Raw genomic sequence first — 26262 nt, 5'->3', positions numbered from 1 at the left:
ACCTCTTGGTACATTGGCAATGCTCAATCCACAGACCCACACTGGCTGGGCAGCTCTGATCAGTTCTCTCTTTTTTTATTTTTTAATATATATTTTATTGATTTTAAAGAGGAAGGGAGAGGGAGAGAGAGATAGAAACATCAATGATGAGCGAGAATCATTGATTGGCTGCCTCCTGCATGCCCCACAGCGGGGATCGAGCCTGCAACCCAGGCATGTGCCCCTGGCCGGAATCGAACCTAGGACCGTTCGGTCCGAAGGCTGACGCTCTATCCATTGAGCCAAACCAGCCAGGGCAATTCTCCTTTTTAAAATACGTTTGTATTTACTTCAGAGAGGAAGGGAGAGGAAGAGAGAGAAACATCCATGATGAGAGAGAAGCATTGATTGGCTGCCTCCTATACATCCCCCACTGGGGATCAAACCCGAAACCTGGGCATGTGCCCTGACTGGGAATTGAACCCTGACCTCTTGGTTCATAGGTCAGTGTTCAACCACTGAGCCACACTGGCTGGGCTCTGATCAATTATTTAATGCAGGTTCCCAAGAGGCAGTCCTGGCCCATATTGGTCCTGAGGGAGGAGGTTCTAACCAAGAACTATCAGGCAGAGGGAAAAGAAACCAGACAGTGGGGGGAAGCAGGGGAGCCATGAGGTTGTGGGAGGTAGGGGATTTCTCCATCACACGTCAATAAGAATCACCACACAGGACAAGTCGGAAAGGAGGCGCATAGAGACATGGAAGGGGCAAAGAGCCCTCTTGGGGGGTGAGGGGGAAGGCAGGTCCCAAGCCTCTTCATTCAGGGTCTGGATTCCTGTAGTTACTTCAGGTCCAGGCCATTTGTTACTGAGGCATCTCTGGGGGCCTGCCTGGAGGAGGAGGGCAGGAAATCTTCACATGGCTGTGATCTTGGCTTTCTCCTGGTATCTGGGCTCCTCTTTCTCCTCCAGTTCCAGCCCCAAGTTGCTCTCTCCTTCCTTCTTGGCCTTTTTCTCCTTCTCCCTCTTGCTTTCTTTACTATAGAGACACAAAGGCCCCAGACCACAATAAGAAACAGAGTCGCTCCTATTTAATGGAAATTTACCTGTGCCAGGCCTTGTGGTGAGTGTTTTACAGGAAGTGTCTTCATTGAATCCTCAAAATAAAGCCTAATGAGGCAACTTTGTTATTTCCACTTTACAAAAGCAGAAACTAAAGCTCAATTGTCCCATGGAGGAACAGGTGGGCGATGGGAGGATGGATGGGTGGATGGGTGGGTGGATGGGTGGAAGAGAGGATGGATGGGTGGATGGGAGGATGGGAGGATGGGAGGAAGAGAGGATGGATGGGTGGATGGGAGGATGGGTGGGTGGATGGGAGGATGGGAGGATGGGTGGGTGGGTGGATGGGAGGATGGGAGGATGGGAGGATGGGTGGGTGGATGGGTGGATGGGTGGATGAGAGGATGGATGGGTAGATGGATGGGTGGATGGGTGGATGGGTAGATGGGTAGATGGGAGGATGGATGGGTGGATGGGTGGATGGGTGGGTGGCACATCTTGGGCTCAGCTAAGACTCTTTCAGCCAGGCTGGTCCCCTCTCAGGTCCTGTACTCCTGCCCCAAGCCTTTGCCCCCTAGGCCTGGCCCGGTGGCTGTGGGACAGTGTCAGGAAAGCTGGTGATCAGGATGGGCTGCTGTGAGGAGAAAACATCTGAGCAGGGACTGGAGGAGGAGCCAGCCAGATGATATGGGAAAGAGGTTCCAATTAGAGCGCACAGTAAGTGCAAAGGCCCTGCGGCAGGAATGTGCTTGAGGTGTTCAAGGACAAAAAGGTCATTTGTACACACCCACTTCCCCCAGAAGGGGGCTCACACAGATTCCCTGACTCCCCACGCACACACCCACACACACAGGCAGTACCTCAGGTCCGTGTTCAGGTACAGGTTGGTCTCCATTCTGAACATGGATTCATCGTCCTCAGCTCTTTAGGAGAGATGGAGACAGGGGGTGAGGGTGGGTAAAGGATGGGAAGTGAGGATAGCTCACCCCAGTCTTCCCAGGGTTGGGGTTCATGAACTCCAGGAAGCAAGGGGAGGTGGGTTGCATGGCTGTTCTGGTCTGTGGGATGGGAGTCTAAGGAATAACAGGGAAATGGAGAGATGGGGGAAGGGACCAGAGAGGGTAAGAAGGGGGAGGGGGTGCCCAGCACTTTGGGGGGGGGGCAGTGAAGGGCAGAGGGACGGGCAGCTCCGGGGGCGTGGGGGGTTGGGGGGACAGATGCTCCCACCTCCGTTTGGAACACCAGACGCGGTTGACGAGCAAGAGGACGAAGACTATGAACAGGAACCCCACAACGGCAGCCAGGCCCGTCAGCCACGGCTTCAGGCGATGCTCCGTGGCTGTTGGAAGGTGGGGGGAGGTGGGACTCAGAGACGGGGAGTGTAGAGCCCCACCAAAGTGGGGAAAAGGGAGTCCGGGTTGCTTAGGCCAGTGGTCGGCAAACTCATTAGTCAACAGAGCCAAATATCAACAGCACAACGATTGAAATTTCTTTTGAGAGCCAAACTTTTTAAACAAACTTCTTCTAACGCCACTTCTTCAAAATAGACTCGCCCAGGCCGTGGTATTTTGTGGAAGAGCCACACTCAAGGGGCCAAAGAGCTGCATGTGGCTCTCGAGCCGCGGTTTGCCGACCACTGGCTTAGGCAGATGGGGGCTGGGTGTCAGAGAAGGGAAAGGTGCTAGGGACCCAGCCTGGGGAGGGAGGCTCATCCCCACGACCCCTCCCCACCCACCGCCCCAGTGGTGGGCCCCCTACCCTGCTGGGCTTCAGCGGGCAGGAGGAGCAGGGCGCTGATCACCAGAAGGGTCTTCAGGGTCTCCATGGCGCGGAGGAGCCGCAGCGGGTGCGCAGTCCGGAGGAGCACGATCCTCTTTGGCTGGGTGAGGCCCTGCCCAGCCCTGATAAGGCGCAGGTGGGTCCGGGCAGGGCAGGCCCTCCCTTCACCCTACCTGGCTGGCATCCCCCTCCCTCCAGGAGGGCAGACTCTGGACCTGGTGTAACAATTAACCCAGGGAGGCTGGCACCTGCGCCCTGCGCCCGCCCAGGACCGCCAGCACTGAGGTCCCCCAGGCTCCACGCCACAGGGGGGGCCGGGCTGAGGTGGCCCAGGCTCAGCACTTTTATGTGTCGTGTTTCCTTCTCTGAACACCTCACACAATCTGCCGCCTCCATTTTAGAGAAGCTCAGGGAGGCCAGGAGCACGGAGGTTGTGCAGAAACGGCCAGAGCTTGGGTCTCCCTCCCCACCAGCTTACTCTGCCTCATCCTGCTTCCCCCGCCCCTGGGGACCCACCGGCACGGGAAGGGATGAGTGATGTGCCACTAGTCGCCACCAAAGCCAGCCACTCCCTGTGGCCAGAAAACAGGGCACCCTGGGCAGCTGATGACTCAGGCTCCAGGCTCTCAACCTTGGTCCCCGGGCTGATTAGATACAGGGCCTGCGGGAGTGCAGGGCCCCCCCCCCCCCAAAGCTGCCACCGGACAGCCACGGCCCAGGCTTGTGGAGGAAGGCCAGGGGGTGGGGCTGGCCCTCTTCAGGCTTGCGAGACCTCCACAGGGCTGGGGGCCGGAGAATGCCAGCATCTGCACATGCACTTACGGAGTGCTCACTGTATGCTTTCCTGAGGTCTGACTCCAACCACCGTGCGGATGGGCCACTCACATGACATTGCTCAGGCAACCCAGCCCTAGAACAGGCCCCCTTAGTCAGCCAGCGGCTTATGAAGCTCCTACTGTGTGTCTGTCTGTGCAAAGCTGGGAAGGGAAGGAAGCCTCAGGTGCTGTCCCCAGGTCACAGGCTAATTGGGGAGCCAGGACCCCCAGAGACAGATCCAGCCACAGAGCAGCAGAGCAGGGAGTGAGGGGAGGGGGGGCTCAGAAGAGTGAGTGGGGGCAGAACCCCAAACAAGTCATTTCTGGGCTGTGTGCCTCCATTTCCCCATCTGTTAAATGAGGCACTAAGTCTCACTCAGAGGATTAAATGAGATAATACAAGGAAATGGCTCACTTAGCACAATAGCAGGCACGTACTAAGCACTAGGCAAGGGCTGGTTACTAATACTATTTTAAAAATCTTTTTGGCGTTCTTGGTTTACAGATTGCCCACAGCTTGTTGGAGGCTGGGTGGGGTTACACTCTGGAAGTCTGGGGTGTGGAGTGTGGAAATGCTCAGTGTCCTGCCAGCCAAGAAAGGGACCGTTCTCTGCCAAGACAGGGCCGAGCCGCGGAGAAAGGGCTCCGGGAGCACAGGTGCAGTCTGTACGGCGCCGAGGGGGGCGGCACCTGGGCCTGAGCCCGAGGGCAGTGCCAGCTCAGTCCAGCCTCCAGGAGCTTCGGGCGGGTGGTTCCTTGAAGGCGATGGAGGGGCGGTGGGGGGCCCGGGCGGGGGCTACTGCAGGCGCCCCCTCACCACCCCCGCCATTGTCCTCATCACCCCGCCAGGCCAGGGCCAGCCGCAGGTCTAGCTCCTCCAGATCCTCACCCTCCAGGCTTGGGCGCAGCTCCCGGGGGGCGTCCTCCTGGTCTGGCTTTGGGCCAAAGGCCCAGTCTGCGGCAGGAGCTAGTGAGGAGCATCCCAGGCCCTGCCCGCCCTCCCCCCGCCCCCCAACCCATAGAGGCCCTCTGCCTCCCCAAGTCCCCATCCACCCTCCTACCCTCCCTGACTGGGGGTGGCCCTCAGACACCCCGCCCCCCAGGGGCCCAGCACTAGCCTAAGCCAGGCTCATGGTGGGTTGGGACTCACCAGCCAGGTCGTGGGCGAGGTCCTTGATGAGATGCCCAACGATGGCATAGGCCACAGCCACCACCAGGAGCGCAGCCAGCAGCAGGTACAGCACATACCTGGGCAGGCGGATGGCATCCAGCGGGGGCGGGCGGTATTCCTCATACAGTGGTGGGGCCTGGCTCCCGCTCTCGGCCCTCACCTCATCCACCAGCCCCGGCATGGCAGCCACCTGGAGCCGGAGAGGCCCAGAGGTGACCTGTGCAGCGGAAGTATTAAGGGGCTTTGGGTAAGAAGATTGGGGCTTCCCGCTGGCCACCATCTGCCTGGATGAATCACATCGCAAATCACTTCTGCCCACTGCCCCCTCCCTCGCTCAGCTCCAACCACACCCGCTGCTACCCTGCACACCTCTACCTCAGGGCCTTTGCACAGGCTGTCCCTCTCCTGGGAAAATCCCTGCCCTCATGGAGCTGACATTCAAAGTGGGAAAATAGACTGAGAAAACATAACCTTAGAGTAAATGACGTATTGGGTGAGAAAATGAAGAGTGGTAGTGGAGGGGGAGGGGCTGGTACTGCTAGGAGGGGAGTTAAAGTTTAAAATAGGGCTGCCAGCCCTAACCGGTTTGGCTCAGTGGACAGAGCATCGGCCTGCGGACTCAAGGGTCCCAGGTTCGATTCCAGTCAAAGGCATGTACCTTGGTTGCGGGCACATCCCCAGTAGGGGGTGTGCAGGAGGCAGCTGATTGAAGTTTCTCTTTCATCAATGTTTCTAGCTCTCTATCTCTCTCCCTTTCTCTCTGTAAAAAAAATCAATAAAATATGTTTATAAAATAAATAAGTAAAATAAAATAGGGCTGCCAAGGCCATACTGAGATGACATTGGAGCAGAGACTCAGAGGAGTAAGGGAACCAGCCATGGGAGTACAGGGGGAAAGTGTTCTAGGTAGAGAGCCGCCTGAGCAGAAGCCGCTGGACTGGGCCTGGCGTGTTGGAGGAACAGTAAGGAGGCCGTGTGGCTGGAACGGAGTGAGCAAGGAGGAGAGAGCGAGGAGGGGACCGGGCAGGTTGTGCAGGGCTTTGTGGGCCTTGGAGGGGATTTGGGCTCTCCCGCTACATCTCCAGGGCGGTGGGCGCCTTGGAGGACTGTGGGCAGAGAAGAAACCTGACTCAGGAGCTCAATGGCGCCCTCTGGCGACTGTGGCCGACCAGGGCCAGGGTAACAGCTGGTACAAGTTGGCGATGATGAGGCTGGACCTGGGTAGAGGTAGAAGAGGAGAGAAGTGTGCAGATCTGGGATAGGTTTTTAATTGGTCACACCTGAATGTTTTTAGGCTGACCACCTAGAATGATGGAGTTTCCATTTCCGGTGGGAGAAGCAACTTCGGAGGTAGTAAGAGGAAATGTAAGGACATCTGGGTTTGAGGTGCTTCATCAAGTGGAGCTGTGGAAGGGGCAGCTGGGCCTCGAGTGTGGAGCTCAGAGGAGCCCCAGCTAGAGACAGGACTCAGCACAGATGAGGTTAGATCCTCTACAGACAGTGGACCAGGCCACCCAGAGGGGTGAGGCCCGCCCCCCCAGGAACCAGCCCTAGGCAATGAGGGAGAGGGGGGGAGGGAAACTGGGCAAATGCAGGGTCCCAGGAAGAGGGGGTGCCTGTGACACTGAGATAAGAAACGTATATTTATCTTCGTCCAGGTTCCTGGCATCAAGTTCCTAAAACCCTGTCATTTCCTGAGTGATGAGGGTGAGAGGGCCCTTCGTGTTGTTTTGTTTTTAATGAATGCTGCGTTCTTTTAACGATTTCGGAGATAGGGAGAGGAAGAGAGAAACATGTAAGAGAGACACATCGATACCGGGGCCAGGGATCAAGCCTGCAACCGAGGTACGTGCCCTTGACCGGAATAGACACCGGGACTCTTCAGTCCACAGGCTAATGCTTTAACCTCTGAACCAAATGGGCTACGGCCCTTCATGCTTTTTTTTTAAATACATTTTTATTGTTTTCAGCGAGAGGAAGGGAGGGAGAGATAGAAACATCAGTGATGAGAATCACTGATCGGCTGCCTCCTGCACACCCCCCGCTGGGGATCGAGCCCGCAACCAAGGTACATGCCCTTGACCAGAATTGAACCCGGGACCCTTCAGTCTGCAGGCCGACGCTCTATCCACTGAGCCAAACCAGCCAGGGCGCTTTGTGCTTTTTAACTCACCCCTCCCACTATACCTGAGCTAGGCTAATGATGGCCTGGGAGGGGAAAACCAACCGTGGGTGAGAGGACTCAGCTCCACCCCCCAACCCTGCCTGCATCAAGTGCCAAAGTGATGGCTCTCCATAAAAACCCACAATGAAGGGGCTCTGGGAGCTCCCACGTGCCAGGAGATGGTGTGCTGGTTCCAGGGGACAGAAGCTCCTGTGCTCGGGGCCCTTCTGGACCTAGCCCTGCGTCTCCTCATCTGTCCTTCACAATAAATGGATAAGTAAAGCCCTTTCCTGAGTTCTGGGAGCTCGCCTAGCAAATCCTCAAATGTGAGCAGGGGGTGGTGAGAACCCTGGTGGGTCAAAAGTACAGGAGGATCATTCCAAGTGGTGGCATCTGTGCTCATTCCGGGTCATTAGTGTCAGGACTGAATTGCAGGACACCCAGCTGGTGTCTGCAGAGAAATGGAAAATTGCTTGCTGTGGAAAATTCACACATTTGGTGTCAGAAGAGTTGTGAGCAGTAAAGAGGTTGTTGTAAAAATGGGTCCTAGTTGTGCCCTCATGGAATCCCCTCACCTGCATCAGGGTTGTTTGTTGTTAACCCATAGAAAGCAGTAAATATGAAACTAGGTTGTTAGGCTCATTGTAGATGGTAAATGGGCTGCTGAAGGCTGCACCTGGAAGAAGGGGGTGGGGGGGACCTGGAATGGCAGTCCATAGCCCAAGCTCTTAGCCATACCATAAAACCCCTTCCCCATTCCCCCATGAGGGCCTGGGAGGGGCAGGCAGGAGGGCTGTTTCCTGACCCTCTTGGATGGGGCTGACTGGACAGATATCCTGCCAGGGAACGGGTGGTGAAGCAGGGACACAGGCCTGCACTGGTCACGTCTAGCACAGGCAGATCGCAGAGCTGAGCTCTCCAAATGTCCCCACCCCCCACCCCCCACCCCCACTTAGATGTTCCTTGAGAGTAGCCAACGTAAGCCCCGCAGCCTCCCAACACACAGAGTGATTGCTTGGCAAAAATAATTTAATATTCCACTTAAGCGGTGGCCTGGGGCCTGCCTGTCACTTGGCCCAAGTCCCTAGCCCAGCCCACCCAGGGCTCCGGGTGGGGAGTTAGAGGCCCAGACCCTGCCCAGGCCCACCGGGCACAGATTTCCCCACATCCCTTTCTCTGCATCCCCTCATTCCTGGAAAAGCTGGGGCATGCAACCTCCCCAGAGCACAGCCCCACCCCTACACCCCCCACCCCCAGATCCTCCTTCCCATGCTGACCTCCCACCCAGTACACGGCAGCCCTGTGCTAGGCCCCTCAGTAGGGACAGCAGAGACCTCAGCCTGGTCCTGGGAGTAATCAAGATGCAAAAGCTGCTGAGATCGGCCAAGTGAGCAGGTTCAGGGAGACAGGGAAGCAAGATCCGATTCACACACATTCCGCTGATATGCTGAGTCCTCAGGGTGGGGGCCCTGGACCAGGCGGCAGTAGCTCTAGGAGGAAGATGAGCGCAACTGCTCCAGCCCATCCGCATACTGGAAGGCCGGCCCCATCTCATACTCGTACATGTCCAGGGCCACCTCGCAGCTCTCCCGCACCACGCGCTCGGGGTCGGCCGCGTGGGCCCGCAGGGCAGCCAGGCAGGTGGGGCGGGCAATGGCTCCCAGGGCCTCAGCACACTCGTGTCGCACCATGGGGTTCTCAGTCCTCTGGGCCAGGGCCGCGGCCAGCTGGGGCACAGCCGCCTCATGCTGCAGCTGGCCTAGAACGTAGCCGATCTCATGGCGAAAGAGGGCGCTGCCACAGTGAAGGCCTGTGGGCGGGAGCAGAGGGAACAGAGGAATCACTGGCTGAGTAGTGCCGTCAAAGAAGCTGAGGACACGCGGGGACATGGGGCTGGGCACCCAGGGGCAGAGACAAGTAATAACAGGAAGACATTAAGGATGCTGGAGCCAGGTTGCTGAGGGTCTACTCTGCTGACTGGGTGTGTGACCTCAGGCAAGTCTACTTGCCTCTAAGATTGCCCACCCACCTCTGAGCAGGAGTTAATTTGTGTAAAGACCGTGGGGAAGGGCTGGGGCCAGGCCCAGGGTGCACATCCCCAGGACAAGTTGCTCCATGTCACAGATGCAGCCACTAAGCCTCACCCAGGGGCCCCTCCTCACCCTCAGCCAGTGCCAGGGCAGCCTCCTCGCCACCGGCATCTCGAAGGGCGAACATGGCTCGGTATCGGTCGAACAGCGGCAGGGCTTCGTCCAGGAGCGCTTCCCGCAGCCGCCCCACATCACGCTCCTTGGCGGGAGGGGCCGGATCCACGGAGAGGTAGGGCCCTGCTGCTGCTGGCTCCCCACTGTGCTGCTGCAGCCACTCCAGCCGGCAGACAGCCAGCTGGCACGTCTCGGCCACCTGCAGAGAGAGGTGGCAGGTGGCCCCTGGGGACATGGTGGTGGGCCTTGGGGCCCCCTCCCTATTCTCGGGGGATAATTAGGGAGTGATAAGGGAGACAGGGCCAGGGAACAGCTCAATGTGGTGGTGACATCAGAACCAAGTGAGAGATGGAGTCAGGTGGAAACAGCCAATGCGAAGGCCCTGAGGCAGGACCTGCCAGACCTGTCAGGGGAGAACTGAGGGGGCGCTAACCACAAAGGTGACCTGACTACAGGTGGTCAGAACAGGCTATGGGCGTGTGGGCCACAGTGAGGACTTGTAATTTTATCCTAAAGGCGATGCGTAGCCATGAGAGAGATGGACACGGAGGTGCCAGAGGTGAGGACAGCTCCACAGTGACTCAAGGCCCAGGACAGGATGGGTTTTGATGGAAACGAAGTGTTCAGTTTTGCCCAAGTTGGGAGCAGCCTGCACCCATCCTGACTGCCACCTCTCTCCAGAATTCCTAGTCACCATTGCAAACAGACCCAGGTCTGGGGCTGGTCCAGGCGAGGGCAGGGAGAGGGAGGGCCCGTCTGAGTTACCTCGACAACAGGGTCGGTGGAGTACTGCTTCAGGATCTCCAGAACTTCTGGGTCCCCGATGGCGCCCAAAGCCTCCCCTAAGAACCAGGGAGAGAGCGTTCATGTTGATTAGAAAGGACGTAGGCACCTCAGGGGAAGCTCACAACAGGCACTCAAAAACGTTTGTCCAATGCATGAAATGAACAGATGAAAAAGGGGTTGGCAATCTACAGCCCACCCTCTGTTTTTATATGCACAAAGAATGGCTTTTATAGTTTAAAAAAATTTTGTTCTTAATCCTCACCCGAGGATATGTTTTTCATTGATTCTAAAGAGAGAGGAAAGGAGAGGAGGAGAGAGAGAAACATGGATGTGAGAAACATCGATCAGTTGCCTCATGCACATGCCCCAACTGGGGATCAAAACTGCAACCTGGGTATGTGCCCTGGCCCGAACCCACGACCCACAGGATGGTGCTCTAATCACTGAGAATACCAGCCGGGGCTAAAAAAAAAAAAAAAAGCTTTTTTAATCAAAGGGATACTATTCCATGGCACATGAAAATTATATGAAATTCAAATCTCAGCATCCGTGTGGTCCCACCCATCTGTTGACTCTGGTTTATGGTGGCTTTTATGCTACGAAGGTAGAACTGAGCTGTGGGACAGCCTGTCTGCCAGTGGGACTGAACACAGGACCTGCCCTTGACAGCGATGTGCTGAGCCCCGGCTTGCACCGTGTATGAGTGAGAAGCAGAAGGGGCCCATGCCCTCACCTCACCGCTCACCTGCCTCGTGGCGCACCATGGGCTCCTGGTGGGTGTCACGCAGCACATCCACCAGCACGGGAATGGCTCGGCGATCCTGCATCTGGCCCAAGCAGTAGGCCAGCTCGTGCTTGAGCAGGGCGGAATCATCACTGAAGGCCCGGCTGATCCAGGCAATGGCGTCTGGGCCGCCAAGCCCTCTCAGGGTGAAGAGTGCCCGGAAGCGGGCCTGCAGGGGCTGCTGGGGGTCACCCAGTGTCTGCCCAATGGCCTCCACCTCCTGCTCCGTCACCATGGTGCACGCCTTTTTCCTCCCGAGGCTCCTCTTGGGCACAAGAACCTTACCACGGAAAACCAAAAGGCCAGGTTAGAGTCCTTCTGCTCAATGACTGGTTCATTTAATTTAGAACCTGGCCAAGTGGCTCCCTACCTGCTGTCCAGCCTGGATGTCTAGGCTCTGGCCCCACCTACTTACTGTGTGGACCTCCCCAGGTTACTTTCCCTCTCTGGGTCCTTGGCCTATAATCAGCAATTACCTCCGTGTCTACTCTCCACACAGCAGCCAGAGACTGTGGTAGCAGGTCCCCAAGATAGCTCCCCCTGACCCCCACCTCCTGGTATCTGTGCTCAGTGTGCCCCTCCCACAATGAATAGGACTGATCTGTGTAAACAACAGGATATGGAAGAAATGACAGTGTGGCTTATGAGGGTAGGTCGTAAGAAACTGTGTAACTTGTTACACAGCACAGGTGACTGATACAGGAATCCTTTTAGCATATAAACAGAACATGTGGCTCCCTTGCAAAATCCTCCCCTGGTGCCTTATTACTCCAAACTCCGTGGGAGTCCCAAAGGCCCTGGGTGCCCTTCCCACCCTCACTTCCTCCCTTCCCTTCACTCATTCCATTCCAAACAGACCTCCTCCCCGTAACACACGGCAAATTCCTGCCCCAGGGCCTCTGCCCCAGCTGTTCTCTCCCTCGGGAACTCGTTCCGAAGTGCCCTGCTCTCTCTCACTTCCTCACTTCAGATGTTACCTCCTCAGAGAAGCCTTCCCTGGTCACAATCTTCCATGCTGCTCCCGTTTCTTTCCCCTGGTTCTACCTTTCCTTGCAGCGCTTACCACTAGTAGCTACTGTACTGCTGCGTGTTTACTGGTCCTTCTGAGGCCTCACTAGACTGGGAGACTCTGAAAGCAGGGATCGAGTCTCTTGTCCCCGCCGCTGCCCCCCAGCACACAGGAGGCCCTCGATAAGAATCACCCTAACAGCAGCAGCAGCTGACATCCACAGAGCACGGGTATGCGCCAAACACTCTTTTAAGACCTTTACTGAGTCATGAGCTCATTCAATCCTACCATAACCAGATGAGACAGGGACTAGGATTGTTACCATTTACAGGAGAGGAAGCAAGCACAGAGAGGTTAATAGCTTGCTTAGAAACAATGGGAAAAGCTATAAACCCAGGCGACTGAGCTCTAAACCAGACACTGTGTTGAGTGGATGAAATAAGATGTAACGACACGGCTGAGGCTGGAAGGAAGGTTCCCCTCTCCTCCTCTAGACCAAGGAGGACCTGGAGGCCAAGTAAGAAACGTGACAAGCAGCGGCGGCATGCCAGCAGCCCTCGGCCCCGGCAGCCCTTGGCCCCGCAGCAGCAGCAGGTTCCACCAGGGCCCCATGAGGGCGGTGCCGCTGCATGAGCCCAGGTGACCATCAAAGGGAGTGACTCCTGCATGGGGGACAGTCAGAACCCACAGCCGCCAGGAGTGACTCCTGACAGGCCTTGGGAAGTATTTGCCGGATGAACTGGACATCCACTGGCTGCCAGGGACGCAACGAAGCAAGGTGTGCACGGACGCATCTGCCGACACCTGTAAAACGGGCCAAAGGGGCAGGGGACCTCACAGTCACTGTGAATGAGGTTACTCATGGCGCGCCCCAGCACAAGCGCTGGCACCCTCACTTCCTCCTCCCCCTTCACGCACCCCATCCACCAGCAGCCTTTCCTCGAGCACCAGGCAAAGTCCCCGGAGCTGGTGCTACCTCCGCAGGAGGCCCACCAAGGGCGGGGACACCGACCCCCGGAAGCCCGCGGCTCACACCCGAGGCCCATTTCTTTTTCGGTGGGACGGGGGAGGCGTGGGGGTGCGGGAATCAGCCCCCAACCGAGGCAGAATGTGGAATCCGCTCACGCGTGTGAAGGCCTCAGAGCCAGACAAAATGAATGAGTAAGGGATGGAGGAAGAGGAGACCTGGGTCCTCGAAATCCCTTCCCCTCCTAGAGACCTCTCTCTACCAAGACTTCTCAGCAAAAAGATCTCCAGTTACTAGGCTTCCCCCTCCCGGAGGGGTCGCCCCCCACGGGATCCCTCAGGGCCGCGCGCAGGATCCCCTTCCTTGGAAGACTCCTAGGCACCCGATGCCTCAAGATCTGTCTACGCGGGTCCCTCACCCGCTGGTTCTCCCAGGACCCCGAGAAAGGAGTCGCCTGACGTGGGACCCCTAACACGGGCTGGGTCCCCAGCAGAGGGATTCTCGGAGGCAGGGTCCCCGGAACCCGGAAGGAAGAGCTCGCCGGACTCCAGGAGGAGGTGCCTCAAACCGCCAGCCAATGAGTCCCAGAGCCGGGACCCCCCCCGCCCAATGAGGCCTCCTCCCCGCGTCCGCCCGCCAGGTCCGGGCCCCGCACCGTGCTCCCCGCCGCCGGATCGCCCGAACGCGCGCCAGAAACGCAGACCTCGCCGCCGGTTCGCCGCCGCCGCCGCCGCCGCCGCCGCCGCCGCCGCCTCACGGGCCGCAACGCTGGCAGCGTGCTCTAGGGGCCGCCATCTTGCCGCCCACGTGACGTGGACGGACCGCACCAACGCCGCGCAGGAAGGGAGAGGATGCCGTCCAAGGCTCCGCGGCGAGAGGACGCCCGGGAGCGCGAGTAGGCACCGGCGCCATGGCTCACACATCCACAGCAGGTAGCCCCTAAGAGTATGCCTCAGGGAAGGCGGGGCGCAACGCCCATCCTGTCCCCGGAAGAGAGTATGGAGAGCCTCCGCACCGGACACAACTGGAAATGGTTTGTGCCGATTCACCTGGGGCGAGGGCGGGGGGAGGGGTGGTTAGCGACGGAGCATGCGCAGCCTCCGGGAGCCTGGTCAAAGCTCTAGGGCGTGGCCAAGACTGGGAATGCAAGGATTTATTAAGAACAGAGGCCCAGTGAACGAAATCGGGCACGGGTGGGGTCCCTCGGCCTGGCCCGGGATCCGGCCAGCCGGCTGGGGGAGGGACCCGGGAGATTGGCTGGCCGGGGAAGTTGGCGCACTGACCACCAGGGGGCAGCTCCTCCCTTGAGCGTTGCCCCCTGGTGGTCAGTGCTTGTCATAGCGACCCATGGACTGAATGGGTGGTAAGGGTCACTTAAGCTTAGGCTTTCATATATATAGATTTCATATAACCTATGAGGGCTGAGATACCCTTGAGAAGGCACTGGTCTTGTCCTAATCTGGGATACACATACCCTGACTCAGGTGTTAAGAGGATCATTCAGGCCCTGACCGGTTTGGCTCAGTGGATGGAGCGTCCCAGGTTCGATTCCGCCAAGGGCATGTACCTTGGTTGCGGGCACATGTACCTTGGTTGAGGTGTGCAGGAGGCAGCTGATCAATGTTTCTCTCTCATTGATGTTTCTAACTCTCTATCCCTCTCCCTTCCTCTCTGTAAAAAATCAATAAAAAAGCCCTAATCAGTTTGGTTCAGTGGATAGAGCATTGGCCTTCCATTGAAGGGTCCCAGGTTCAATTCTGGTCAAGGGCATGTACCTTGGTTTCGGGCACATCCCCAGTAGGTGGTGTGCAAGAGGCAGCTGATCGATGTTTCTAACTCTCTATCCCTCTCCCTTCCTCTCTGTAAAAAAAATCAATAAAATATATATATTGTTTAAATCAATAAAAAAGTATATATATAAAGAGGATCATTCAGGCCCTGGCAAGGTGGTTGGTTAGTTGGAGCATCCTCCCTACACCAAAAAAGGGGTGCATACGGGAGGCAAGATGATCCATGTCTCTCTTTCCCTTCCTCTCTCTCAAGCATATCCTCAGGTGAGGATTTTTTTAAAAAGAGGATCATTCAGGCTGGTGTGTGGAAAAAAACAAAAACCAGACAATGGGATTCTGGATTAATTTTGAAGGTGGAGCAAACAGGATTTGCAGGTGGATTGGATATGAAATTTAGGAGAAAGAGTCTTATCCTGTCAAGGATAAGTACAAGGATGTCAACTTGAGTAACTGAGGGGACAGCACCATTAGCCTCCCCATCCCATCCATCCACAGTCCTGTTGACTCTACCTCTGAAATAGAGTTTGAACCTAGTCACTTCGCTCATCTTTATCACCCCATGATGGTCCAAGCCACCACAGGCTGTCACTAGGATGCTGTTCACACAAGAAGAAGAGAGTTTTTAAGTGACTGTGTCAAACCAGTATGGTGGTTCCTCAAAAAGTTAACATAGAACTACCATAGGTATACACCCAAGAGAAACAAAAGCAGGGACCCTAATAATTGTGGACCCATGTTCATAGCAGCATTATTCACAGTGGCCTCAGGCCCTATTAGCTATTAACCTCTATTTTTCCTGCCTCTGAATTTGACACCTCTAGGGATCTCATAAAGTGGAATCATACAATATTTGTCCTTTGGTGTCTGGCTTATTTCACTGAGCATAATGTCCACAAGGTTCATCCACATGGTAACATTTGCCAGAATATCCTTCCTTTTTCGAGGGTGACTAATATTCCACTGTACGGGATAGACCACTTTTCTTTATCTGTTCATCTATTGATAGACACAGGTTGTTCCCACCTTTTGGCTATTATGAATCATGCTTCGGTGGACATGGGTATGCAAATACCTAGGAGTGGAACTATTGGGTCATATGGTAACTCGATGTTTAACTTTTTGAGAAACCACCAAACTCTTTCACAGCAGCTACCAGCAGTGCACAAAGGTTCCAATTTGTCCACATCCTCACCAACACTTGTTATTTTCCAATTTTTGATAGCCATGCTAATAAGTGATTTTTTTAGATGCATAAAAAATTGATATATTTATGGCTAGGTATATAATAAAGCAAATATAGAAAATGGCAATTGGAGAAAATGGACTGTGGGCAAATGACAATTCACTGTAAAAGTCTTTCAACTTTCCTATGCATTTGAAAGTTTTCATAATAAACCTTTAGAAAAATTGGTGGGGGGGAGGGCTACTTCTTTTTTCAGTGTTTGAACATTTCAAGCTTAAACATTTTAAATGTTTTAACTTTTAAATGCAAAACCTTTGAGTCTACAAATCCATTTTGGCGAATTTATGAGAGCAGTGTTCTTTTTATTTTTAGCATATGTGCTAACGAAGCGAGCACTACAGCAGTGTTTCTTAAAAAGTAAAGAGGGCTCTTCATTTCTTGCTCTGAGTGCCTCTTGGACGGTACACAGAGAAGACTGGGGTAACCCGAGGTGCCAGCCACAGGCTCTCTGTTTGCCTCCTAGCCATGCCTGGCAAAACTGAGGAAATCAAGGACTTCCTGCTCACAGCCAGGCGAACAGATGACAGATCTGTCAAGATCAAGAAAAATAAGGATATTGTGAAGTTTCAAGTCTGATGCAGCAGATGCCTTTATATCTTGGTCCACACAAAGAGAAGGCAGAGAAACTGAAGCAGTCCCTGCCCCCAGGTTTGGTAGTGAAGGAGCGGAAATGAACCAGACACGCAGATCTGAACTATATTAAAATGTTAAAAATTCAAAATTTTTTAAATTTAAAAAATGAAAATGAAGCACTTGTTGCAACATTATTTGAAATAGCAAAGAAAAAGGCGGGGCGCGGGGGGGCAAAAATACTAACAGCCCGGCCTCTGCCTCCATGGGATCCAGTCCTCCATCATCATTTACCTGAACCAGTGCAAGTACCCTCCACGCTAGATCCTGGGCCCCGCCCCCCACCCCACCCTCTTCTCCTACAGTCTGTACCCTCCACAGCAGCCACAACAGGGCGCCTGTGAGCACCCAAGTCAGTTCTCTGTTCTGTCCACAGCCCTCCAGGGCTCCTACCTCCTTTGGGGTACAAGCCCAAGTCCTCCCAGAGGCCCACAAAACCCTGCACTGCCTGCTCCTGTCCACTCCCTGCTCTTACCTCCCCCTTCTTTCTCTTTTGCTCCCTCTGCTCCAGCCACATGAACCTCCTGCTGTTCTTCCTTTGCACATGCTCTTCACTCCACCTGGAACTTTTCCTTCCAAATACTTCTGTTCACTCGCTCACTGAAATGTTTGCTCCTTTGCTGAATGAAGCCTTCCCTGAGCACTTTAATTCAGATCATAACCTCATTCCCAGCATTCCTTTGTCCAGTTCCCTGCTTTATTGTCCCCCATGGCATCTATATTTTACTGTATGACTTGCTTGTTTCTTTTTTTAAAAAAAAAATATATTTTTGTATTGATTTCAGAGAGGAAGGGAAAGGGAGAGAGAGAGAGAAACATCTATGAGGAGAAAGAATCATTGATTGGCTGCCTTCTGCACACCCCCCACTGGGGATCGAGCCCACAACCCAGGCATGTGCTCTTGACTGGAATTGAACGCGGGACCTTTCAGTCCGCAGGCCCATGCTCTATCCACTGAGCCAAACAGGCTAGGGCTGTATGACTTTCTAATTATTTTGGTTACTATCTGTCTTCCCCACTAGAATATAATTACCATGAAAGCAGGGATTTTTGTCTGATATGATGCAGTCTTACTGGAAAATAAAAACAGATCCCTGATTTGTAGTGTTTGCCAGTTCCTGTGGTGGAAATAGTCCCACCATGGTCCACTCATTAATTCCTGACATTGAGTTTTCTGAGTCAATACACACGGGCTCCAGCACATCACTAAGTGGACCACAGCAACTGTTACACACCTGCCACATAGCAGGTGCTGAATAAGTATTTGAGGAAGGAATAAATGAATCATTCATCAACAGGGGGACTGGTTAAATAGGTCTGGCTGGTGTGGCTCAGTTAGTTGAGAATCATCCCATGCACTGAAAGGTTGCTAGTTCCATTCCGGTCAGGGCACATGCCTGGGTGGCAGGCTCCATCCCTGGTAGGGGACATGCTTGAGGCAGCTGATGGACGATTCTCTCTCACATCAATGTTTCTCTCTTTCTCTTTCTCCCCTTTCCTCTCTCTTTAAAAATCAATTTAAAAACCTTAGCCGAAACCGGTTTGGCTCAGTGGAGAGAGCATCGGCCTGCGGACTGAAAGGTCCCAGGTTCGATTCCGGTCAAGGGCATGTACCTTGGTTGCGGGCACATCCCCAGTGGGGTGGTGTGCAAGAGGCAGCTGATCGATGTTTCTCTCTCATCGATGTTTCTAACTCTCTATCCCTCTCTCTTCCACTCTGTAAAAAATCAATAAAATATATAAATAAATAAATAAAAACCTTAAAAAAAAATATCCTTGCTGGTGTTGTTCAGTGGTTGAGCGTCGACCTATGAACCAGGAGGTCATGGTTTGATTCTCAGTCAAGGCACATTCCTGGATTGTTGGCTCGATCCCCAGTAGGGGCCATGCAGGAGGCAGCTGATCAGTGATTCTCTGTCATCATTGCTGTTTCTATCCCTCCCTCTTCCTTCCTCTCTGAAATCAATAAAAATATTTTTTGACCCTAGCTGGTTTGGCTCAGTGAATAGAGCATCACGTGGGCCTGCGAACTGAAGGGTCCTGGGTTCAGTTCGGGTCAAGGGCACATGCCCAGGTTGCCGGCTCAATCCCCAGTAGGGGACATGCAGCCAGTCAATGATTCTCTCTCATCATTGATGTTTCTATCTCTCCCTCTTTCTTCCTCTCTGAAATCAATCTACATTAATAAAAGAGAAACATGCAAATTGACTGTACCTCTGCTACACCCACCAGCCATGCCCACCAGCCAATCAGGAGCAAGTATGCAAATTAACCCAACAAATATGGCGGCAGCCACGGAGCTGGAGCAAGCAGGAGGCTTGGGTTGCCCCCAGCGATGGAGGAAGCCAAGCTTCCCACCTGCCCTGGCCGGCCCTGGCCTCTGCTCAAGACTACAAAGTTTCAATTATAGAAGATAAATAAATCCCAGATACCTGCTTCCAACCGGCCCTGGCCTCTGCTCAAGGAGGTGCTGAAAAAAAGGAGGGGCTGGGAGCAATGAGCCCATCACTCAGGCTGGCCAGGCACCCCAGCAGGGACCCCCACCCTGAAGGAGGTGTGGCCAGCCTGAAAACGGCTCTCATCCCCTCACCCCAGCTGGCCAGGCACCCCAGCAGGACCCCCCCACCCTGAAGGGGCTGTGGCCAGCCTGAAAACAGCCCTCAGTCCCTCACCTAGGCTGGCCACACCCCCATGGGGAGGGTCCCCGCTGGGCAGGTTGGCCAGCCTGCAAACAGCCCTCAGCCCCTCACCCAGGCTGGCCAGGCACTCCAGTGGGGACCCCCACCCTGAAGGGGGTATGGCCAGTTTGAAAACAGCCCTCAGCACCTCACCCAGGCTGGCCACGCCTCCCCAGCAGGGACTCTCACCCCATGGGGGCGTGGCCGGCCTGCAAACCACTACAGGCCCCTCGCCCAGGCTGCCCCATGCCCCAAGGAAACCCCCACTCTGATCCGGGACATCCTTCAGGGCAAACCAGCCAGCCCCCACCCGTGCACCAGGCCTCTATCTATACTAATAAAAGGGTAATATGCTAATTAGACTGGGAGACCTTCCAGATGTTCTGGACAAAGCCATGGTGGCAGGGCCAAGGTAGAGGCAGTTAGAGGCCAAGAGGGGAGGGCAGTTGTGGGTGATCGGGCCAAGATGGGATGGCAGTTGTGAGTGATCAGGCTGGTGGAGGGCGGGGCCGTTGGGGGTAAGCAGACCAGCAGGGGAGCCAGTTGGGGGCGAGCAGGACGTCAGTGGGGGTCAGTTGGAGGTGATCAGGACAGCGGGGGGGGGCAGTTTGGAGTGAGCAGGCCAGCAGGGGGGCAGTTGGGGGCGAGCAGGCCAGAATGGGGGGCAGTTGGGGATGATCAGGCTGGTAGGGGAGGCATTAGGGGGCAAGCAGGCTGGCGGCGTGGGGGCAGTTGGGGACAAGCAGGTTGGCAGGCAGAGTGGTTAGGGCAATCAGGCAGGCAGACAGGCAGGCAGGTGAGCGGTTAGGAGCCAGCAGTCCCGGATTGTGAGAGGGATATCCAACTGCCGGTTTAGGCCCGATTCCTGTAAACTGGCAGTAGGACATCCTTTGAGGGGTCCCAGATTGGAGAGGGTGCAGGCTGGGCTGAGGGACACACACCCCCGCCCCAGCCCCCCCCCCCCCCCCCCGCACGAATCTCGTGCACCGGGCCACTAGTAAAAATATATTTTAAATAAAGAAATGGGTGGAACCCAGCAGGCATGGCTCAGTGATTAGGGTCTACCTATGAACCAGGAGGTCATGGTTCGATTCCCAGTCAGGGCACATGCCCAGGTTGCAGGCTCTACCCTTAGTAAAGGGCATACAGGAGGCCGCCAATTGATAATTCTCTCTTATTGATGTTTCTATCTCTCTCTCCCTGTCCCTTCCTCTCTGAAATCAATAAAAATATATTTTTTTAAAAAAGAAGAAAAGGGTGGGGACACATGTCCTTCCAAGAGCAAGAGAGAGGAGCTGAGTGAAGTCCTTGCAGCCATGAAGAAAGCAGCAGCCAAGGAGGACTGAGCCCCACCCCGTGTGTGTAATAAAACCTGTTCAGACCCCCCCAAAAAATGGATTGGCCCCGGCCAGTGTTGCTAGATGGTTAGAGCATTGGCCAGTGCACAGAAGGGTCTCCAATTCGATTCCTGGTCAAGGGCACATACCCGGGTTGCAAGTTTGATCCCCAGCCCCAGTTGGGGTACATGCAGGAGGCAACCAGTTAATGTGTCTCACATCAACCTCTCTCTCTCTTTCTCTCTCTCTCTCTCCCTTCCACTCTCAAAAAAACAATAGAAAAAATATCCTCAGGTGAGGATTAACAAAAAAAAATTTTTTTGATTAGCCCTGGCCAGGTAGCTTGGTTGCTCAATTAGAGCATCCTTCAGATACGCCAAGGTTGTGGGTTCGATCCCCGGTCAGGGCACATTGTTTTACTTATTTATGAATGCATAAATAAGTAAAACAATGAACTGATGTTTCTCCCTGTCTCTCTCCTTCCCTGTCTCTCTAAAATCAATCAATCCGTTTTTAAAAATGAATAATGGATTAAATATGTCATTCTTAGCAACAAACTCACTTTGATGTGCCAACTACAGGTTTAAGACATTCGGTCATTCATGTCACAAATATTTATTGAGCACCTACTGTGTGGCAGGCACTGTCCCAGGCATGGAGGACATAGAATGAAACACTGTCTCTGGCCTCATGAAGCTGACATTCTGATGATGATGATTTTGTTGTCTTCCTGTGCCTTCTGAGGGTGACCGCGGATAACTGACTTTGCAGCCGACTTTGGCTGGCTGGCAAGTGCACCATCGCATCATGTTTTGTGGCTCAGGCTAATGTTCACACCTATGTTGACACTGGGAAGCTACAGGGTCAGGAGTGCTGCTCTGGGGGAAGGAGATAGGGCCAGGGATGCAGGAAGCAGATATGGAAGCCACGCCCAAAGCAAGGTCTGTGTCTGTCAGGGAACTTGGAATCTTGAGCCTGTGGACCTGTGAGAACCTGATAGCAGGAGAGAAACCTGCACCTTCCCGCACCTTCTGTTCCAGGCCCCTGTACACTTGAGAAAGGCCGTGGAGGCCAGGAATCCAAACTCGAGGTGCCGACAGGGCCGTGCTCCCTCTGAAGGCTCCAGAGGAGGGTCCTCCCTGTCTCCCCCAGCTTTTGGTGATGGCTGGCTGTCCTTGGCTTATAAATGCATCACTCTAGTCCAGGCGTCCTCAAACTACGGCCCGCGGGCCACATGCGGGTGTTTTTGCCGTTTTGTGTTTTTACTTCAAAATAAGATATGTGCAGTGTGCATAGGAATTTGTTCATAGTTTTTTTTTAAACTGTAGTCCGGCCCTCCAAGGGTCTGAGGGACAGTGAACTGGCCCCTGTTTATAAAGTTTGAGGACCCCTGCTAGTCTCTGCCTCGTCTTCCCGTGACTGTCTCCCTGTGAGTGTCCACATTTCCCTCTTCCTATAAGGACACCAGTCACTGGATTGGGGGCTCACCTTACTCCATGATGATCTCACCTTAACTTGGTTCCATCTGCAAAGACCCAGTTTCCAAATAAGGTCTCATTTCCAGGGATCAGGGATCAGGATGTGGACCTGTCATTTTGGGGGACACAGTTGAACCCACCACACCTATAGTTCTGATCTCAGCGTGGGCATTCAGCCGGGCCTCCTGCCCCAGCCTGGGCAGAGGGAGAGTCTTCCTCTGGGCTCTGGTCCGCTGTTCTCTCTCTGACCCAGTGCAGAGCCAGGAACAATTTATTGAATGTTTACTGGGCTCTGTCACCGCTCTGGACTTCTAGTTTATCAAAACGTTAACCTCTGCTAAAGAAGGGGTGGAATGAATAGGAATCAAATAATATTCTCTATAAGCAAGACCAGAGAGAGGACATAGTGTGAGTGGGAGATGAGCATAAAATTGAAAGTTGCCCAAGAAACTCAATAAATGAGATAAATAATATTTTAATGCAATTTTTATCTTTTTTAAATTGACATTTTCCTGGTTGGTATGCTTAGTGGTTAGAGCATGAACCTATACACTGAAGGGTCTTTGGTTCAGTTCCCAGTCAAGGGCACATACCTGGCTTACAGTTTCAATCCCTGGCCCCGGTCAGGGCACATGCAGAAGGCAACCAATTGGTGTGTCTCTCTCATATGGATCTCTCTTTCTTTCTCTCTCTCTCTCTCACCCCTTCCCTTCATCTCTTCCTCTTCCACCTCCACCTCCACCGCCTCCTCCTCCACCTCTACCCTCCCTCCTCCCCTCCTTCCGTTCCACTCTAAAACTCAATGGAGCCCAGCTGGCCGGCGTGCCTCAGTGGTGGAGCGTCTGCTTATGAACCCGGAGGTCACAGTTCCATTCCAGGTCAGGGCCCATGCCCAGGTTGTGGGCTCCATCCCCAGTGGGGGAGGGAAGAGGCAGCTGATCAACGATTCTCTCTCATCACTGATGTTTCTATCTCTCTCTCCCTCTTCCTTCCTCTCTAAAATCAATTTAAAAATATTTTTTTAATTAACATTTATATTGAGAGTTGTTACAGCAAACAGGAAACCAGTGCACAATGATCTCCCATGTTGTTCTTTTATAACACATCCCCCCCTCATTAATTTAAAGTTTAATACAAAAAAAATCCATATTTTTAAATAAAGACAGGATCCAGCCCTGTCAAATGCTGTCTTTATTGAAAATAAAACAACGAAGTCCAATGTCAGAGTGGGAATTCTGATTCAGGTAAAATTTGCTCACTTTCTTTTGCTCCTTTGGTGTGCACCTAGATTGTCTGAAACGAAAAGGAGAAGTACTGAGGATTTGGACACTTTTTCATCAGCATCAGAATTTTTTTAAAGGTGCAGTTCCCCTGAATCATTTTGTTTAGTTCTACATGTCATGTTTTAGTTGGCATGTTGATCATCTGGGGTTGGGGTGAGGAGCAGTAAATATTAGAGACATGTTTATTGAATCTGGTGCTGGGCTTGAGGAAAGAGATAAATCAGACCTAGTCTGGAGGGGCAGATAGTCAAGAAGTTTCTCCATTTAACATTTATTTGATCTCCTTCTCTATGCTCAGCACTGCCCTGGACCTTCTTTGTCCAAAAGAATTCTCTACGATATACACGTTCTATATCTGTACCGTCCAATGTGGTAGCTACTGACTAGCTGTGGCTACAGAGCATTTAAAATGTGGCCACTATGGGACTGGATCTTTAACTTAAAAAATTTTTGTTTTTAATTTTATCTGTTGATTTTCAGAGAGAGAGAGAGGGGAGGGAGGGAGAGAAAGACTGATTTGTTGTTCCACTTATTTATGCATTCACTGATTGCTTCTTGTATGTGCCCTGACTGGAGATCGAACCCACAACCTTGGCATTTTGGGACGATGCTCTAACCGACTGAGCTACCCAGCCAGGGCCTAAAATTGTAAGTAATTTAAATGGCAATGGAAACATCTGATATTCGATTCAGTTATTGGAAAACTTGTAAGCAGATTCACCTGGAGTCTGTGAATCTACTTGTTCCACCGTAAAATTTTCTAAAACATAAACAGAGATCAAGTATTTTCAGTGAAAATTAGCACCCAAATAGAGATAAGCTGTAAATACACAATACACACTGGATTTTAAGACCTAATATGAGAAAGTAACAAAATATCTCATTGATAATTGTTGATTTTGATTTCATGTTTAAATGTACTAGTGAAGACCTTTGGGCATATGGAGTTGATAAAATCAGTGACACAGGCCCAGCTGGTGTGGCTCATTGGTTGGGTGTCGACCTAGGAACCAGGAGGTCACGGTTCAATTCCCAGTCAGAGCACATGCCTGGGGTGTGGGCTGGATCCCCAGTGTGGGGCATGCAGGAGGCTGCCAATCAATGATTCTCGCTCATTATTGATGTTTCTATCTCTCTCTCCCTCTCCCTTCCTCTCTGAAATCAATAAAAAATATATATTTTAAAAAAATCAATGACACTGGTTTCTTTGTACTTTTTAAATGTGGCTACTAGAAAATTTAAAATTAATTATGTGCCTCATGTTATGCTTCTATTGGATGGCCTGCTCGATTGTATTTTTCTCAATCAGAAAGGCCATTTATTTATGTCCCAAGACTCTCACTGCCTCATCTGCTTCTTTTCCTCTGCATCCCTTCTCCCTTCCTTCCCACCCTTCTCCTTGGGTATGGCTCCTAGGAGATCCATTTCCTTCCGTGCTATAGGGGAGGCATTTTGAAAGGCCAAGCCACTGGCCCAGGATAGCCCAGCACTTGTGGGGACTGTCCAGGCACAGCCCCTTGCTTTTGTAGCTCCCCAGTGACCCTGGATGGCACCGATCCAAACCCTACAGTGGTGGCAGAGTTCACTGAAATCAAATAAACAAGTGTTTATGTTATACTAGAGGCCCGGTGCATGAAATTTGTGCACGGGGGGGGGGGGGGGTGTCCCTCAATCCAGCCTGCACCCTCTCCATCTGGGACCCCTCGAGGGATGTCTGACTGCCTAAACGGGCAGTCGGACATCCTCTCATAATCCAGGACTGCTGGCTCCCAACTGCTCGCCTGCCTGCCTTCCTGATTGCCCCTAACCGCTTCTGCCTGCCAGCCTGATCACACCCTAACCACTCCCCTGCCAGCCTGATTGATGCCTAACTGCTCCCCTGCCAGCCTGTTTGCCCCTAACTGCCCTCCCCTGCAGGCCTAGTCCCCCCCAACTGCCCTCCCCTGCTGGCCTGATCGCCCACAACTGCCCTCCCTTGCAGGCCTGGTCCCTCCCAACTGCCCTTCCCTGCAAGCCTGGTTGCCCCCAACTTCCCTCCTCTGCCAGCCTGGTCACCCCTAACTGCCCTCCCCTGCTGGCCTGACTGCCCACAACTGCCCTCCCTTGCAGGCCTGGTCCCTCCCAACTGCCCTCCCCTGCTGGCCATCTTGTGTCCACATGGGGGCAGCCATTTTGTGTGTTGGAGTGATGGTCAATCTGCATATTGCTCTTTTATTAGATAGGATAGAGCCTTGCTGCATGGGTGGGGGCCAGCTGTTTTGCCCTGAAGGGTGTCCTGGATCAGGGTGGGGTTGCCTTGGGGCGTGGGGTGGCCTGGGCGAGGGGCCTGTGGTGGTTTGCAGGCTGGCCACGCCCCCTGGCGACCCAAGCAGAGGCCCTGGTATCTGGGATTTATTTATCTTCTATAATTGAAACTTTGTAGCCTTGAGTGGAGGCCTGGGCCAGCCAGGATGTGCGGAAAGCTTGGCTTCCTCCATTGCCGGGGAAACCCAAGCCTCCTGCTCGCTCCGTGGCCGCAGTCATCTTGGTTGGGTTAATTTGCATACTTGCTCCTGATTGGCTGGTGGGTGTAGTGGAGTGATGGTTAATTTGCATATTGCTCTTTTATTAGATAGGATAATTTCATACTGAATGAACAGAAGTTGTGTACCATGGTATGCTCTTCCCTTTCCAATCTTTCCAAGTGTCATCATTATAGTGAGACCTTCCTTGATCACTGTATTTAACCCTTTGCACTCACTTGCTTTTTTCTCGATTCCTTTATTCTTTTTTTTTAAAAAATATATTTTATTGATTTTTCACAGAGAGGAAGGGAGAAGGATAGAGAGCTAGAAACATCGATGAGAGAGAGACATCGACCAGCTGCCTCCTGCACACCCCCCACCGGGGGATGTGTCCGCAACCGATGTACATGCCCTTGACTGGAATTGAACCTGGGACCTTCCAGTCCACAGACCGATGCTCTATCCACTGAGCCAAACCGGTTTCGGCTAGATTCCTTTATCCTAATGCTAATCGTCTCGAGTCACACTTGACATCCGAGTGCAAAAGGTTAAGACCTTTACTTTCCACTTTCCTTTTTTTGTTATTCTCCACAATTCAGC

General features: G+C 53.3%; 3 protein-coding genes and 1 pseudogene across 5 annotated transcripts; 1 reads left to right on the top strand and 3 right to left on the bottom strand.

The window, feature by feature from the left end:
• Nucleotides 1–840: 840 nt before the first annotated feature.
• SMIM24 (small integral membrane protein 24) lies at nucleotides 841–2896 on the bottom strand. The gene is made up of 4 exons (XM_008150800.3): nucleotides 2799–2896; nucleotides 2268–2379; nucleotides 1901–1963; nucleotides 841–1017 (listed from the first exon to the last, which is right to left on the bottom strand). Exons 1-4 carry the CDS (start codon nucleotides 2863–2865, stop codon nucleotides 894–896), a joined length of 366 nt encoding a protein of 121 aa, XP_008149022.2. The 5' UTR covers nucleotides 2866–2896; the 3' UTR covers nucleotides 841–893.
• A 1457-nt stretch (nucleotides 2897–4353) lies between these two features.
• Nucleotides 4354–4986, bottom strand: SMIM44 (small integral membrane protein 44). The gene is made up of 2 exons (XM_054718361.1): nucleotides 4785–4986; nucleotides 4354–4589 (listed from the first exon to the last, which is right to left on the bottom strand). The coding sequence occupies exons 1-2, from the start codon at nucleotides 4984–4986 to the stop codon at nucleotides 4354–4356; spliced, it is 438 nt and encodes a 145-aa protein (XP_054574336.1).
• A 2994-nt stretch (nucleotides 4987–7980) lies between these two features.
• On the bottom strand, nucleotides 7981–13740 carry DOHH (deoxyhypusine hydroxylase). 3 transcript variants are annotated; one of them, XM_008150637.3, is made up of 5 exons: nucleotides 13375–13740; nucleotides 10705–11023; nucleotides 9939–10015; nucleotides 9132–9372; nucleotides 7981–8779 (listed from the first exon to the last, which is right to left on the bottom strand). In XM_008150637.3, the coding sequence occupies exons 2-5, from the start codon at nucleotides 10976–10978 to the stop codon at nucleotides 8460–8462; spliced, it is 912 nt and encodes a 303-aa protein (XP_008148859.2). In that variant the 5' UTR covers nucleotides 10979–11023; nucleotides 13375–13740; the 3' UTR covers nucleotides 7981–8459. The 3 variants fall into 3 exon arrangements, with proteins under 3 accessions (XP_008148859.2, XP_054573495.1, XP_054573494.1); XM_054717520.1 differs by having other exon boundaries at nucleotides 13423–13740; XM_054717519.1 differs by lacking the exon at nucleotides 13375–13740 and adding an exon at nucleotides 13138–13233.
• A 2456-nt stretch (nucleotides 13741–16196) lies between these two features.
• On the top strand, nucleotides 16197–16426 carry LOC129149309 (60S ribosomal protein L38-like; annotated as a pseudogene).
• The last annotated feature ends 9836 nt before the right edge of the window (nucleotides 16427–26262 follow it).

The sequence above is a fragment of the Eptesicus fuscus genome, chromosome 6 (genome assembly GCF_027574615.1).
Source record: "Eptesicus fuscus isolate TK198812 chromosome 6, DD_ASM_mEF_20220401, whole genome shotgun sequence".
NCBI lineage: Eukaryota > Metazoa > Chordata > Mammalia > Chiroptera > Vespertilionidae > Eptesicus > Eptesicus fuscus.
Note: the sequence above shows the minus strand (reverse complement) of the source record. Positions and strands in the feature narration are given on the sequence as shown.

What these genes read in the sequence shown, in the direction of transcription:
- DOHH (XM_008150637.3), bottom strand. Translation starts at nt 10,978, where the DNA reads ATGGTGACGGAGCAGGAGGTGGAGGCCATTGGGCAGACACTGGGTGAC. An exon ending in CATGGTGCGCCACGAGGCAG is followed by an intron (nt 10,016 to 10,704) that starts GTGAGCGGTGAG and finishes CCTGGTTCTTAG; the next exon opens with GGGAGGCTTTGGGCGCCATC. An exon ending in TGCCCTGGCACTGGCTGAGG is followed by an intron (nt 8,780 to 9,131) that starts GTGAGGAGGGGC and finishes TCCCGCCCACAG; the next exon opens with GCCTTCACTGTGGCAGCGCC.
- SMIM24 (XM_008150800.3), bottom strand. Translation starts at nt 2,865, where the DNA reads ATGGAGACCCTGAAGACCCTTCTGGTGATCAGCGCCCTGCTCCTCCTG. An exon ending in GTCTGGTGTTCCAAACGGAG is followed by an intron (nt 1,964 to 2,267) that starts GTGGGAGCATCT and finishes TCTCTCCTAAAG; the next exon opens with AGCTGAGGACGATGAATCCA. An exon ending in TACCTGAACACGGACCTGAG is followed by an intron (nt 1,018 to 1,900) that starts GTACTGCCTGTG and finishes GTGTCTCTATAG; the next exon opens with TAAAGAAAGCAAGAGGGAGA.
- SMIM44 (XM_054718361.1), bottom strand. Translation starts at nt 4,986, where the DNA reads ATGCCGGGGCTGGTGGATGAGGTGAGGGCCGAGAGCGGGAGCCAGGCC. An exon ending in CCTCGCCCACGACCTGGCTG is followed by an intron (nt 4,590 to 4,784) that starts GTGAGTCCCAAC and finishes CTCCTGCCGCAG; the next exon opens with ACTGGGCCTTTGGCCCAAAG.